Raw genomic sequence first — 14,278 nt, 5'->3', positions numbered from 1 at the left:
CATTAACAAGGCATACATAATATATTTAACATTTAGTACATTTTACTTAAAATCTGTTGCTGGATTTGATAAAAATTTGCACGTGTCTGAATACTTCTGTATTGGTGGTTAGGGACAGATTTTCATTTCCAAATAAAAATAGATGTAAATTCACTTGATCTAAGTTCAACATGTTTATACTTTGAAAAAAAGATATTCTTACCCTATCATAAAGCTTACATTCTAGGAAAAAGTGCCCAACATCCTCACAGTAATGTCCACAAGCACACGATGGGTTATCAACAATCTTAACACGGAACAAATCACTTTTCAAAGAGCTGCACTGATGTCTGAGTCTCGTATGTAATATATTTAGCTTACGTTCGCCAAAATTATAATAAGATGGAGGACAAGAATTAGCGTCATTAGATAAAGAAGATTTAAAAGCATTCAAAGATGGTAATGTTCTTATTGAACTGTCTAGCGAATTCCACAGACGTAAACTTGATGGCAGAAAAGAGTTACTTAGGGAGAGTCTGAAAGCAGGAATGATATAATCATGTTGGTTCCGAAAATTCTACTGACACCAGGGACGTATAATACGTACCGGATTTAAAACATCCTGAGACGTTTTGAAAGACGGTGTTATAGAGGTAGTGTTATTTGAAGTACGTTCATGATTTAATGGATTAAATGATTTTTGTGTACTCTGCGAACATGTACTCGAGGTCATTTGAAATAAAGTAGTAAACATCGTATGAATATGATTGAGAATGTACAAGCCAGGGGCGTAGCTAGCCCGGCAGAAATGTGTAAGCCCAAGCGAGGGGTCTTAATTTGATGATTTCAAAGATGTTTTGAATCGTTTTCTGAGACAGTTTTTTTTAAAAATTAATTTAACAACAAACTTCAACTCCTGATATTTATTTTCAACTTTAGTTTTGTCCGACATTCTCTATGCACTGCCTTTTTAGGTCGCCTGAGCCGAAGGCTCATGGTGACCTATTGCCATCATGATTTGTCTGTCGTCGTGCGTCGTTAACTTTTTCACATATTCGACTTCTTCTCAAGAACCACTGAATGAATTTTTGCGAAGAAAAAGGGCGTGGCCCCAATAGGGGCCGCAGGAGTGGGAAAAAGGGGGTAAAATTCGGTAAATCTTTAAAAATTTTCTTTTCATGAACCAACCGTCAGATTAAATTCATATTTGATATTTAGGGTCCTTATGGCAAGGTCGACAAAGTTTGCGAATGAAAAAAAATCGGGTCAAATACGGCCCCACTAGGGGGCGCTCAAAAGGGTCGAAAATTCAACTTTGACCGATTTCTACCAAATTTGGTAGACAGCATCCCTTAGTGAAGGACATATGAAATTATGTTGAAAAAAGTGATAATGTCCTCTTTGGGGCCCGTAAGGGGTGTAAAAGGGGCCATATGTAAAAACCTTCATTAAATGACTTCTTCTCAAGAACCAGAGGATGGATTGTGACCAAACTTGGCACAAAGCATCCCCATGGGAAGCCGCTTCAAGTTTGCGAGGAAAAAGGGCGTGGCCCAAATAGGGGCCCCAGGAGGGGGAAAAAGTGGAAACTTGATACAAATGTTCTACACAAGGTCCTGGCAAGTGTTTTAACTTTTTTGGGGCGATTCAAAATCCAAGATGGCCACCCTGGCCTCTGTTTGGCTAAGACATTATGGACTTCCTCTCAAGAACCATTGGGTGGGTCATGTTCAAACTTGGTACAGATGTTTTACACATGGTTCTGCACAAGTGTTATTACATTTTTTGCAACATTTTAAAATTCCCAGATTATTTACACATATTCCTCAGATGACCGTTAAGGCCCCTTGGGCCTCTTGTTTTATGTGTAAGCCCGGGCTTTTTTTTCTATGGAAGCTACGCCCCTGCAAGCCTGATAAACCCAGACGGCTATCAAATGGATGTACCTTATTAAAATGTTAAGTTATGATAAGGCAATCAGTCACAGACACCGGAAGGCGACCCGAAAAAAATATTGCAATAACATTTACTTCATCTATATCATATTAACAAGGAGAGGCTGAGGGCAAGCAAACAGGACAAACATTACTATAACATTGAATTAACTGGATCTATATTCATTAATAGGTTTACATATTGTTAAAACATTTAACATTATCCAGTAAGATATGATTTTGGCAGCACCGACTTACCTACTTGTCAAAAAGGTTGGATACATACCATGAAAATCTGGATCACTACGATATAAAAACATCTAGAAATACAAAATACAATCTAACACCATAGCTCAATTTAATTTTCTGTCGCTTTTCATAATTACAAAGCAGAAAAACTAAACGACATATTAAAAATTACTTTATTTTCTTAAAATTTTATATGAATGTCGTACGTGTTATGTTACGCTTAAAAACGGTATGGTCAACAGGCGACAATATTGGTTTTTATATTAAATTGCCGTTTTCAAATTTAATTTGAAGGCTCGGATTTGGTATCTTGTGTACTTGTACAATTTTAAGACTGAAAAATAGCACTGACACAAGGGGCTATCTTGGATTTGAACAATTAGCGTTTGTTATCGCAACTTTCTTTCTTCAAGTTCTTTTATTGGGTGGATCTTTCCCGCGTTCCGTATGAAGGTTTCCCTTAGTCATTATAATGTTGTCTTTTGAGGATTTTGATTCAAAGAAAAAAATGATCGACAGACTACCGTCTTGGATTCTGACTGTGAAAAAAAAATCTGATAGCATTTTCTTGAGAAGTACTAAATGGAGTGTATTTTAGACGCGGATTTATTTTGATATTTCTTCAACGACTTCGTCTTCGCATTATAAAAGATAGACTGAAATTAAAATAAGAAAAAAAGTATGAATAACTTTCAGGTATTTTCAGTAATACAACATCGATACTTCCTGTTAAAAAATTCCGAATCGATTATATTTTGTTTTCTTTGGGTTTGTTGTTACACCGTCTTTTAAATCCCATTGATATTTACAGATTTGGAATAGGTTTTCAATTTTTAAATCCTTTAATTACCTTGAGCTATACAAATTAATACCCGGATTTGAAAAAAAAAATACAACAATTTTACCGATTGTAGAATGATCCTATGTAATTTAATGGAATGTGCAGAGTTACACATTCAGAACTCTTGTCGCTGGCTGAATATTAAGAAGTCGGCCTAATTACATTATATATCGAATGCCGTGGTCTTGAAATTGACAAGTCATTATTACGATAATTTATACAACTTAACTCTTCGCATTTAGACATTACAAGATTGCTTTTCTTTTGGAAATGTAAAAATGTCACGTTCATTTCGGCGAAACTTCTAGGTCAATGAGCTAGCTGACCGTCTGTGTAGGATACATACGAAGGGAAGCAACTCTCTCCAAAAACAACTTCCGAAGATGGTGAAGTTTATTTACTAAGCCTATAAATAACACCAGTATTTTGGAGAGGTTTCTCTTTTTTTGCGATCTCTCTTTTTTTCAAATGTAACACGATGATCAGTGTAGGTTTATTAGCTTAGAGTTAATGGTCTTCTTACATTTTGTCTAGATTTTCAAAGGTTATCAATCAAATAGTCCACAGACTTTATATATATATATATATATATATATATTATAATAATTAATTATTATGTGAGACTTTAGTGACAAAGCAGATGGACACGCTCTCGGCGACATTGATACCTGTAGAGCTAGTTAGATCAGTAGCTAGTCGATTGATTGCTGAGCTAATTTCGGCCTTAATAACCTGCCATACAGGTCTGTTTAGATGACAAAACGTCACACTACAAGGGCGGTGGTCTTTGACTGTCAATTAAGATAAAAATCTCATCATTTTCCGTTAACACCATTTGAATCAATATCCGTTCCTTGAGGGAAAATTCTTACAAGGTTCCTAGAAACTTGGTATAAATACAAGAACGACTCGCTTTCTTTAATAATCTAGACACTTGGTGAAAAAAGAACCAGAGTCGGAAAACCACACGCAAAAATAAACAACGGTGAGTGAATTTATTAGATACACTGGTTCTTGCACTACACTAGTCCTCTATGTCTGACTTAGAAAAATATCACATAGATACAACATAGATCTGTTTTACAATGTATTTTCTAGATACAATCTGTATATCTCGTGCTTGATTTCTAACCCTAAGCTGAATATTCAGTCTTAAGTTACTAATGTGACTAATGTAAATTAGGCATAATCAAGGATTTAGAAAAATCATTCATATATTATTAGAGAATATATCATATAAGTAACAATTATCTTATGTGTTTTGGTGTATCATAATAGTTTTCTCTAATGTGTGATATAAGAAATCTTTTTTTTCATACTCCGCTTTTAATCGATTAATTAATTTTCTTATTTACGGTCTTTCGCCTATTACTATATAGATCGTTCCTTTTTGACGAAAATCGTCCTAGGTAGGATTGAAAGTTTAGCCAATGAAATAGTCTCAAAATTGACTAATCGCTACCTTGCATACTAGCTCTGAATGACCAATGGTAAACAAGAATGCACGGCCAATGATTTCCATGGTCTTTCTTAGCGATCCACCAATGAGAAATCTCATTCCAAAATGACGTTGCGTGTGAAGCTCATTTTGTATTCATATCCACAATTCGTAGCGAAAATTTGTGCGGCAAATTGTAAATCGTCGTCAGAGAAGAAGGTAAGACGTAGTGTCTGTCCCTAACGACCCGAATATGCCATAGAAAAACATTTTATTAAGTCTTTACATTATTTTGATTCTTATTCATATACCTAGTATCCCATTTAATGACCGGGTCTCATTGTTTTTCCTACAGTTGTAACTCAACGTGGTAGACGCCATTTTTATTGTTGTTAGTATGGCGATATGAAACATTGCCAAAAGAAACCACATGGAAATTCTTCAATTTGGATATCTATCTTGTATCTCCTGCAATTGAAAGTTAGTGTAGCAAGTAATGGTGTGATTGAAATTGTTGAGTATTAAGGAATTTTGTCCGTTACATGAAAACATAGCTCGTGTAGGTTCTATTTATAGAAATTTGCGCGGTTTAGACTTGCTTCCTGTTTTAGATAAAAATAGACCATACAAAGTTACTGTAGCTTCAATAAGCCTTTGTAGGTTTACCGAAGAGTGTTGTATACTTGTTGCTAGCATAGCAGTTATAGATATGACATTTTCAAAACCGCTTCATGATCCCGCCAAAAAAGGGTAATGGAAGGCGAGATATGTAAAGTGGTCTAAACTCGTATTCTACTAGTTGGAGTTTATACAACAACATCGAAATGTCCCATATAGTAAATACAAGAGTTTTTATTAAAGTTGCACTGGTCGCCGATCCCATATCACTACTTCACTGCCCTTTGTCGATATGGCATGCTTTTCATGCGTTTGAGTAAAAATGTCTCGCAAATACAGTCTACTTCATAGGGACTTATTAAGAACGTCCGACAGGCCAAAGTTATATTCAGGAAGAATTAATACGGTTATACATTCGCAGCACAGGCATCTTTTGTATGTAAAGATTTCCATGCATACAGTTTTTGATCTGTCCACTTGTGCTTTTTAGAACAAGTTGTGAATCAACATGGCCAGAACAAAGCAGACTGCTCGTAAATCCACTGGAGGAAAAGCCCCAAGGAAACAGCTAGCAACAAAGGCAGCTAGGAAAAGTGCACCATCCACAGGTGGAGTCAAGAAACCACATAGGTATAGGCCTGGTACAGTAGCTCTCAGAGAAATCAGGAGGTACCAGAAGTCTACGGAATTGCTCATCAGGAAATTGCCATTCCAGAGATTGGTTAGAGAAATTGCTCAGGACTTCAAGACAGATCTCCGATTCCAGAGTGCAGCTATTGGGGCTCTCCAGGTAATTAAAAAAAAATTTAAGATATCAAGTAAACATCCTTGCTACTGTACAGGATGCAAAATTTAACCTCTTGTCTGGGTGGTTATCTTGTATCACAAGAATATTGTCTGTGCTATTGTAACTCTGCAGCTTTGCAATTGCAGTTTCATTTGACAGACACTTTTTGTAAAAGTATGAGTAGGTGTATTACATTTTAATATTATGTTAATGATTTGTGTCCGAGATTTTCAAATGTATTTGCAGATTGCTTTGGATAACTCTTCTGTTTCACAATTTTTTTCTATGAATGCGATTAAAAAAAGATGTCCAAACAGTACAAGTTCTTAATATAAAGTCTGCTTTATGGATACTAAAACTTTGTTACTTAATAATAATCATTGATAAAATGGTGGAATGATATTGATTGTGAATACAAACATTTCTCTTTTATCCAATGTAGGAAGCAAGTGAAGCCTACCTCGTGGGATTGTTTGAGGACACCAACTTGTGCGCCATCCATGCGAAACGAGTGACAATCATGCCCAAGGACATACAGTTGGCAAGAAGAATCCGTGGTGAACGTGCTTAAAAAGACTCCATCCAGTTTCATTTCATTACTCATCTCATGAAATTTTTAACTTAATGATCAGACTGTTTCTACAGATCATGCAAGTCGTACTAGTTGATCTACAAAATTGAGAATGTGCAACTTTTGTGTTTCGAAGGATTGATCAACAGATTCCGGGGAAAAAAATAACATGAAATATATACCTCTAGCATGGACTTAAATTCATGAACTGATTTGTGTGTAGAATTTCAACATCTCATCAATTGCAGCAGTTTTTACTCTCCTGGTTTTAACATTGGATTTTAACAGTTGATCAACGAAGTGAATTCTTTTAAACAATGTATTCTTGCTCTTAACTTTCAGGTTATAGTGATCAACAAGATAATGTGTTTTCAATTTTGCAAGTGTTCTTTGCAATCAAAGCAGCAATGCAAGATCTTGTTCATTACTATCATTGACTTTTTGTGTTGTAAGTGTTTTTGTATCGTTTTGGTCAACAAAATAAATGTAGTATATTTATTATCAATTTTTGTTGTGGTTTATAGTAATGGCCATTCAGGGCCCTGTTAAATCTTGAAAGCACCATCAGACTGGTGCCCTTAAGACACTTAATTAGTTCATATAACAAGATGAAGGATGGAGCATCAACACCAAGGATTCCGTAGATTTAAACTTTATTGGTTGACATGTTTCAGTTCATATAACTTTCAAACCCATGCATATAGTGTCTACACATTGCTGTTCAATTATTGCTAGATCCATTGCCAACAGCAAGATAGCTTGGAAAGAACATTGAGTTAGGGTAAACATGGACAAATAGGCAATTTCTTTCGTGACGAATTGCAATATCTTTTTCCAAGACTTAAAAATGCAAGAATGTTTGCATTTCAGGACTTTTATTTTCCTTTGTGTTGGATGTCTGATGCCACTGCTTTTCTCATCAGGGAAACTTGACCTTAAATTAGCACACAAGTTCATTTTATTATCGATCTCAAAAACATTGAACATAATTATTAAATTTCCTCACAAAATAAAGACCTGTGTGGCCTCTAGTCTACAATCATTGTTTACTAACATAAACTGCAGATGCATATAGCCTGAGGAAAAATGAAACCTTTGGGAAAATTCAAATCTTGATTCACTAATCATACTCAAATTTTGTTTTCTTGACGAGGGGCAATTCCTTTTTGGACACGCCTCCTTCCCATGCTCACTGATAACTGAAGTCTAAATAGAAGTATATACCAGTACATGTATCTTGTTCAGACATTGAAACTAGTTTTCACTGTTGCGAAAGGAGTGCAGAAAGGCAAGATAGAGATATGTAGATTATTTAATTTCATGAGTACAGGGGAATGATACATCAGAGACTAGGTTCTAAAATCAATCATGTCCGCAAAATCAACTTGTCAGGACATCATTGGTTCTGCCATCAGTGAAAACTTCAATAAAGGTTTTCAACCATGTATCTTGACTTATGAAGCTGTTGTCATACAGAAGATTTTGGCTTTCCTTGCAGTGAGCTAAAGGGATATTGCAGCACCTGACATTTTTTATTATATATTGCACCTATTCATGAGCAGATTTTAATCAAATTTGGTCTGAAGCATCCTTGGGGAAAGTTGAACCAATTTTGTAGATATGGTGGGTTTGGTCATTGAGTGGCCCAATAGGGATAAATAATCTTCTTTCAAACATATGTTTTCTAGGAATTCCAGGAGACTGCAGGTCTGAAAGTTGTAAAAGGTTTTTGGACTGATCAGAAAAACGAAAATGATTGACAGGCAATGATCTTTATTCAGCAGCAAAGGATTATTACAGTAATTTCTTTAAGATCAAACAATGGTTGGTGCAGAGATCTCCCTTTGATTTCTTATATTTTTTTTATTGTCATTAATGATTGATTGGATAAAGACCTGATTTTGTCAGAAGTATCCAAATGTCATGAGTTGTAGGTCAAGGCCAAAGTAGGAAGAGTTCCAAATTTTCGAAATTCTCAGGGTTTGCATGGTTCTGTCTATGTAGTCTGAAATGTTATTGGATGTAGGGGAATTTATCTTTAATAAATGGTAGGTCTCCACCAAAGGGGTTGCAGTCCAATAGTAGAAATATAGTTAACTGAAAAATTCTTTTGGATGAATGCCAAGTTCGTGTTTCACAATTGGGAATAAAGCAAATTAATTCTGAATAAATGAAGGGTCATACCCTTTTCTCATTCTGGGACTGGTCTAAATTACAAAATTGCCAACCAGCAGCCATCTTTGATTTTGACTGTTCTCGGGTGCTTTATCTGAAGATGTTTAATGTATCATTCTCGAATTTCATATGTAAGTTCAATTGTTCATACATTGTACATGTGCATTTTACTGTTCATTTTTAGACAGATTGAAAAAAGAAGATGGCCATTGATTTATCATTATTTCTGATGAATGGGCATGGAAAATGGATGGATCTTCCACCAAAATTTATTTTTCATTTCTAGGGTAACCTTGGTCAGAGTTGTGCATGCTCTATTTTGAGATTGATGAAAAAACTGGCTGACAGCTATACTCAGTTATCACTAGATGGCTAGATCAGCATTTGGTAATAAATATACTACCAGACAGAAGTAATCATTACTTACTATATTGAAATGAGAACCAATATGGAAATGGTTATACAAGTAAAAGTCTGCAAGAAACATTGGACATTTTTATTCAGGTCTCAAATTCATATCAAATCTTTCGTAATTTTTCATCAAAGGACCATAAAGTCCTTTTTTGGTCAACAATGTATATTGAATTGATAACTTGTACATGCAGGCGAATTCATTACAAAAATTAGTTGGGCCACAATCCCAATTTGGGAATTTGTCTTAAAAGTTTAGAATGGTATACTACCCAAGTATAACAAAGGCATGTTTCTTTTTTTCTTCAACTTTAATGAATGCAACATAATCCACCACATAACTTCTAAAAAATACATTGTTATATAATGTCAAGTCAGATTTTATAACCGTCTTTACTTCCCTTTTCTTGCTTTCAGCTTGTCAAGGTATTCTTGAAATTCTTCTGCAGTTTTTGCATCAAATGAGATATTTGCATCAATGTCATTCTCTTCACGACACATTAAGTAGATAAATAATACAGATAAACTTATAACAGCGCTTAAATTCCTGTGTAGAGGTTTATTTGTTGAAGAAAATCCCACTTCTGTCATGCTAAATTTGGCAGCTTTTCCTGTGGAATATTTCACTGGGTTTGATTCTAGAAGTTTGTATCTTTTCTTCATGTACTCTGGCATATCAGGGTTCTCCTTTGATCCATCTTGACAGTGCACTCCAGCTTTGTGTAAAGATCTTACATTTGGTCTGAAAAAAAAAAAGAAAGAAAATAAGTACTCTGAAAATACTGCAAGGCTAAGAAATACCTTGTTTTCCAGATGAATTTAATTCATACATCAACCGAATACAATACGAATAACAAAGAAGGATTTTAAGCCTTGAAATAGAGATGTCTGCTTTTTAGTGTAGATATTGGTTCTATGTAAGATTGATCCTTTCTCTATTTTTCCCTTCTTTCCTCTTTATAATTTATGCTACATTTAACCCAGTTACTATTCAGCCTACTGTCGCAGCCTTTGGAACTAGGTATTACTACCAATCCTAGCTTTCTGATGGGTGGAGATATCTCATCAATTGATGAGTGACCAACTCCTAGCGCCATTTCTACGCTATCAAAAATGTCTCCATGTTTCAAAACAGTGTCATACATGTACTGTCACTATCAAAAAAGCAGGTATTATCCTAAAAATGTACCAAAATTTACAGATCAGATGTTCATGAAAATAACCAGATTAAGATTTGGGTCAATCATGAACTAACACTGCTCTGATTAATCATCTGAGTGATAACATGAAATATCTTTCTAAGAGACAACAATAGCAAACTTCAACTGTCAAAATTAAAAATATCCTCTTGTCAGCAATTTTATTTTTCTCAAACTGACACAAAATTAATGGGTGCAACATAGGACCAAAATAAACTTGGACATAAAATTAGAAAAACAACTTTTTCCAGTACTTCTCAAGTCATACTGATAACAACCTTCAACTGTCAAAATCCAAGATGCCTGTCTTTCAACTATTTTGTTTTTCAGTTAGAATCCAATTTGTATGGGTACAACTGGGAAAACAGTGAAATCTGAAAGTCTCAGAAATAATTCAACAGTTGAAATCCATGATGGCCGACAGTTTGCAATTCTATTTAACTTATCAGTATCACAATTAAATGGAAACAATCAATAGAACTATGAGATATATCCCTGTAGCACTTTTCAGCAATAGCGGTAACAAACTTCAAATGTTGAAATCAATAAGCACTGTACATCAACCATTCTGATTCACTGATTCAACTTAAAGTAGAATAGGCACAACTACGGAGAGAGGGAACCTACATATGTAGTTCGGGAAATAATCCTCTAGTGATAACAGGATTGTTTATGGACAGATAATGGACCACAGTAGGAAAAAAATAATCAGACAAGTTGCATATTGCAGCCACAGTGAAAACATGTGCAGGTGAGTGAAACTATCATTCAAAAAAAGTATCATTGTTTCAATAGCAATACCGAAAAGTGTTTGTCTGTAATATTTGGTCACCTACCACGTTAATCATTGTACCACTAATGTACTGTGCTTAATTTGTTTGTAGTGCTATGAAACCCTGGTAAATACTAGCCGCAATATACCGCTTTAACTTGATCGGTTGAGCGTCAGGCTGGTATGCCAAGGGTCCCGAATTCAACTCCTAGCTAAGGCATTGAAATGAATAATGACCTCTGTTACCTTGGCACACATGTAATGGCCAATGAATAGTAGTACTAAGCCATGTCCCACCAGCATCGTTGTAACCCCCAGAAACTCGAGGATGAGTTATTTCCTAGAGGGGAGTATGTTACCCTGGTAAGTACTAGGCGCAATATACCAGCTCGATCAGTTTGGTATGACTAGTATGTCTGGGGTCCCGGGTTTGAATCCTAGCGGAGGCATTGAAATAAATAATGACCTCTGTTATACCTATAGCGTATACCTTCAAAGATTTGTATAGCCATTTTAAACGCTTACTATCGGTCATTTAATGTACTGGAAACATTGGATTCCGGTATGAACCTTCAAAGACATTTGTAATAAGTTAATAGGTTGATGTAAGCTTACCGAGTTACAATCGACAGTTACACGAAAGAGTGTTCAAAAGACAATGCATTGTTAACTAAATCATAAAATATACACCTGGTTACGCTGTTAATACACCTTCCATAGCTCTTGAGGCATCTAAAACTGAAAAAGAGCTGTGAGTTCATGTTCCTTACGCAACTTGTAGCTCTGTTATGCTTATACAATTTGTGGTCATCTACGTGCTGTACATGCTTGAGTTTCCATTCATTCTACACAACGATGATTAAGCGTTCAGCGGACCAGACTTAAACATGTCAGGCACACTTGGTTTACACGGGCCACACTAGGTTTAGTGCATTTAGGAGTCAAACTTGAAGTATCCATTTTAACGCAACCATGCAATATTTGAGTGTATATGACGCCATTCCATATGTATATGTGTACTGTATTTTATCACAGTAACTATTTCAGGTTATCATATGTCATTTATGATATTACACATTTTTTTCCAACTCGAGGACCTGGAATCAGCCCTAGGACCAAAAATTCTATGGCTGGTATCATTCAGGTTAAAGGCTGTTAATTGGTGTGATATAAAAAAAAGGTACATTGTATAAAAAATTTCTTTATCACACATTTTGATGGCGTCATAATGAATCCCGATGACATTATATCATTACGGACCAATAAATATTTTTAAAAAGGTTATTAAAAAAGTTGTTAAAAAAAAACTAGTTCTGATATGACCATACAAATAGCACAAGTATCAAACTGGCAGAGTGTTAGGCGAAACCTTGCCTTATCAAATTGTGGGATACTCAGATATAGACGACGTCATCACTTAGTTCTACGGTAAAAATAACACAACGTAAAGGACAGCACGTCTCCGAGTAATTCCTCAACATTCAAATATATTATAACAGATGTATTTAAAGTCAAACATAATCTTAAGTCGGACAATTTCTTCCGATATTTTATGCGCACTTCCTAAAGGCTTGTCCTGTACATATCGATAAATGGGCGGCTTCTTAATATAGAATCATTTTTTTCCTTAGACAATTCGTTTATTCCAGTCGTTTATGGCACGTGGAGAGAGAAGTCCTAATATAAGGAAAAAAATAGTCAAAGGGATTGTTGTCGCATCCGTAATGACACAACTCATGTGGAGGAATAGGCCTGCTCAGCTCAATAATATTCATGAAATGATGACGTCAATATTTGTGACGTCATCAAAATAGAGAGGCGGCATGCATGAAACGGGGGTAGGGGAGGGGTACAAATAGATTTTTCCTTATTTTTTTTAAACTTTGTATCCAATATTAGAGGCAAACAAAACTTAATTTCTTTTTATTTTTCAAATAATGTCTATACAGTTTAATGCATGAGCATGTGAATTTAAGCTATATATTCAACAATTGCACCTGTTCAGTAGTATTCAAAATGAATTCGTCAGTGGCATTTACATTTGAACTATGTTCGATTGTCTATAACTTTACGAGTTTTCATTGTGATACTCCCTCTGATTGCCTTAGTAGTAATCTAATTATTATTGGTAAAACGATTAAACACGGGATTCAGAATGCCTATTGATGATTTGTTTTCTTCATGCTGTCCCTGCAAGTTATAAGCCTAGTTTCCCCGTTGCTGACCCCTTCAACTTTTGAGCACAGATGCATTATTTACCTTTTCAAAGGTCTCATGAATCTTTAAATCTACTTCTTCGGTATTGTTTCTGGAATCTGACAATATCGAGTCGGTTCTGTATATTACATACGGTGAAACTTGCCGTTCTCGAAGAATACAACCCAGTGATATCATTCAAAGTTATCGAAGACGGGGATATCATGCCATTTTGTAACATGACGACACCGATTATATAGCGCTTACCTCTTCAGTTTTGTGATTCTCGTGAGAACCTCGAAAGCATAACATAATGATTATTGTTTGATATCAATGCATTCGGAACGGTGTCAGGTGTAACAATTGACCGTTGAAAATGTGTCCGGCCCCGGTAATAAAAAGAATGTACCCGTTTTCTGTTCTCCTGCTATACCTTTATAGTATATTAAAAAAAAATCAAGATGGCGAATATGCAAATTAAGTCAGCGAGCTTAATCTGCCGTATGTGTAATTTGGCGACTTTGTCGACCGAAGAAAAGTGTATAGATATTGAAGGGGATTATGTTGAAAAACAACGCAATATCTCCGCCAAAATTCAAACCCTTAGCTATGAAGCTCACAACTTATCAATCAGCCCTCGTAGAAAGTAAAACACACTTAACACAATCTAATAATTGCGTTATTTAAAATCATAAATTCGGAGGAACTCCGAGAATCTATTTGTATCGAAAAACAGGACGTTTTTGACGACACCCATTGCTTAACGGAATGTTATTCCAAACATTATCAAATGTCCATTGGAAGATGAAAGGTGTTCGACTCATGAGCAGTTTAATCTCACCGACAAAAGTGTGATATTCGAATTTATCACATAACCGACCCGTTTTCCCAGGTCATGCGAGTGACGTCATGTTACCAATATCAAGTGAATTTCCAGAAGATGTTTTTGTGTGATTTTTAAAAGTTATTTTGGCATTTAACAGAATTTAAATGCTTTATTTTGGAACATAACAATCTCTTATTCAATCATTGAAAAAAAGGTACTATTTGCAACACGGATGGATAAAACTATGATCACTGTGTGTTGGTTTTGACCTATATAGAAACA

At 35.3% G+C, this 14,278-nt stretch overlaps 2 protein-coding genes across 2 annotated transcripts; one reads left to right on the top strand and one right to left on the bottom strand.

Annotated features, from left to right (window-relative positions):
• The first annotated feature begins 4,576 nt into the window (after window positions 1-4,576).
• On the top strand, window positions 4,577-6,918 carry LOC132543934 (histone H3.3A). The gene is made up of 3 exons (XM_060207488.1): window positions 4,577-4,660; window positions 5,550-5,849; window positions 6,289-6,918. The coding sequence occupies exons 2-3, from the start codon at window positions 5,568-5,570 to the stop codon at window positions 6,415-6,417; spliced, it is 411 nt and encodes a 136-aa protein (XP_060063471.1). The 5' UTR covers window positions 4,577-4,660; window positions 5,550-5,567; the 3' UTR covers window positions 6,418-6,918.
• A 2,377-nt stretch (window positions 6,919-9,295) lies between these two features.
• LOC132543922 (uncharacterized) lies at window positions 9,296-11,800 on the bottom strand. The gene is made up of 2 exons (XM_060207476.1): window positions 11,665-11,800; window positions 9,296-9,745 (listed from the first exon to the last, which is right to left on the bottom strand). Exons 1-2 carry the CDS (start codon window positions 11,733-11,735, stop codon window positions 9,397-9,399), a joined length of 420 nt encoding a protein of 139 aa, XP_060063459.1. The 5' UTR covers window positions 11,736-11,800; the 3' UTR covers window positions 9,296-9,396.
• Window positions 11,801-14,278: the final 2,478 nt, after the last annotated feature.

The sequence above is a fragment of the Ylistrum balloti genome, unplaced genomic scaffold, assembly GCF_031769215.1.
Source record: "Ylistrum balloti isolate Yb309-2 unplaced genomic scaffold, AGI_CSIRO_Ybal_v1 Utg369772, whole genome shotgun sequence".
In the NCBI taxonomy this organism is placed as follows: domain Eukaryota; kingdom Metazoa; phylum Mollusca; class Bivalvia; order Pectinida; family Pectinidae; genus Ylistrum; species Ylistrum balloti.
Note: the sequence above shows the minus strand (reverse complement) of the source record. Positions and strands in the feature narration are given on the sequence as shown.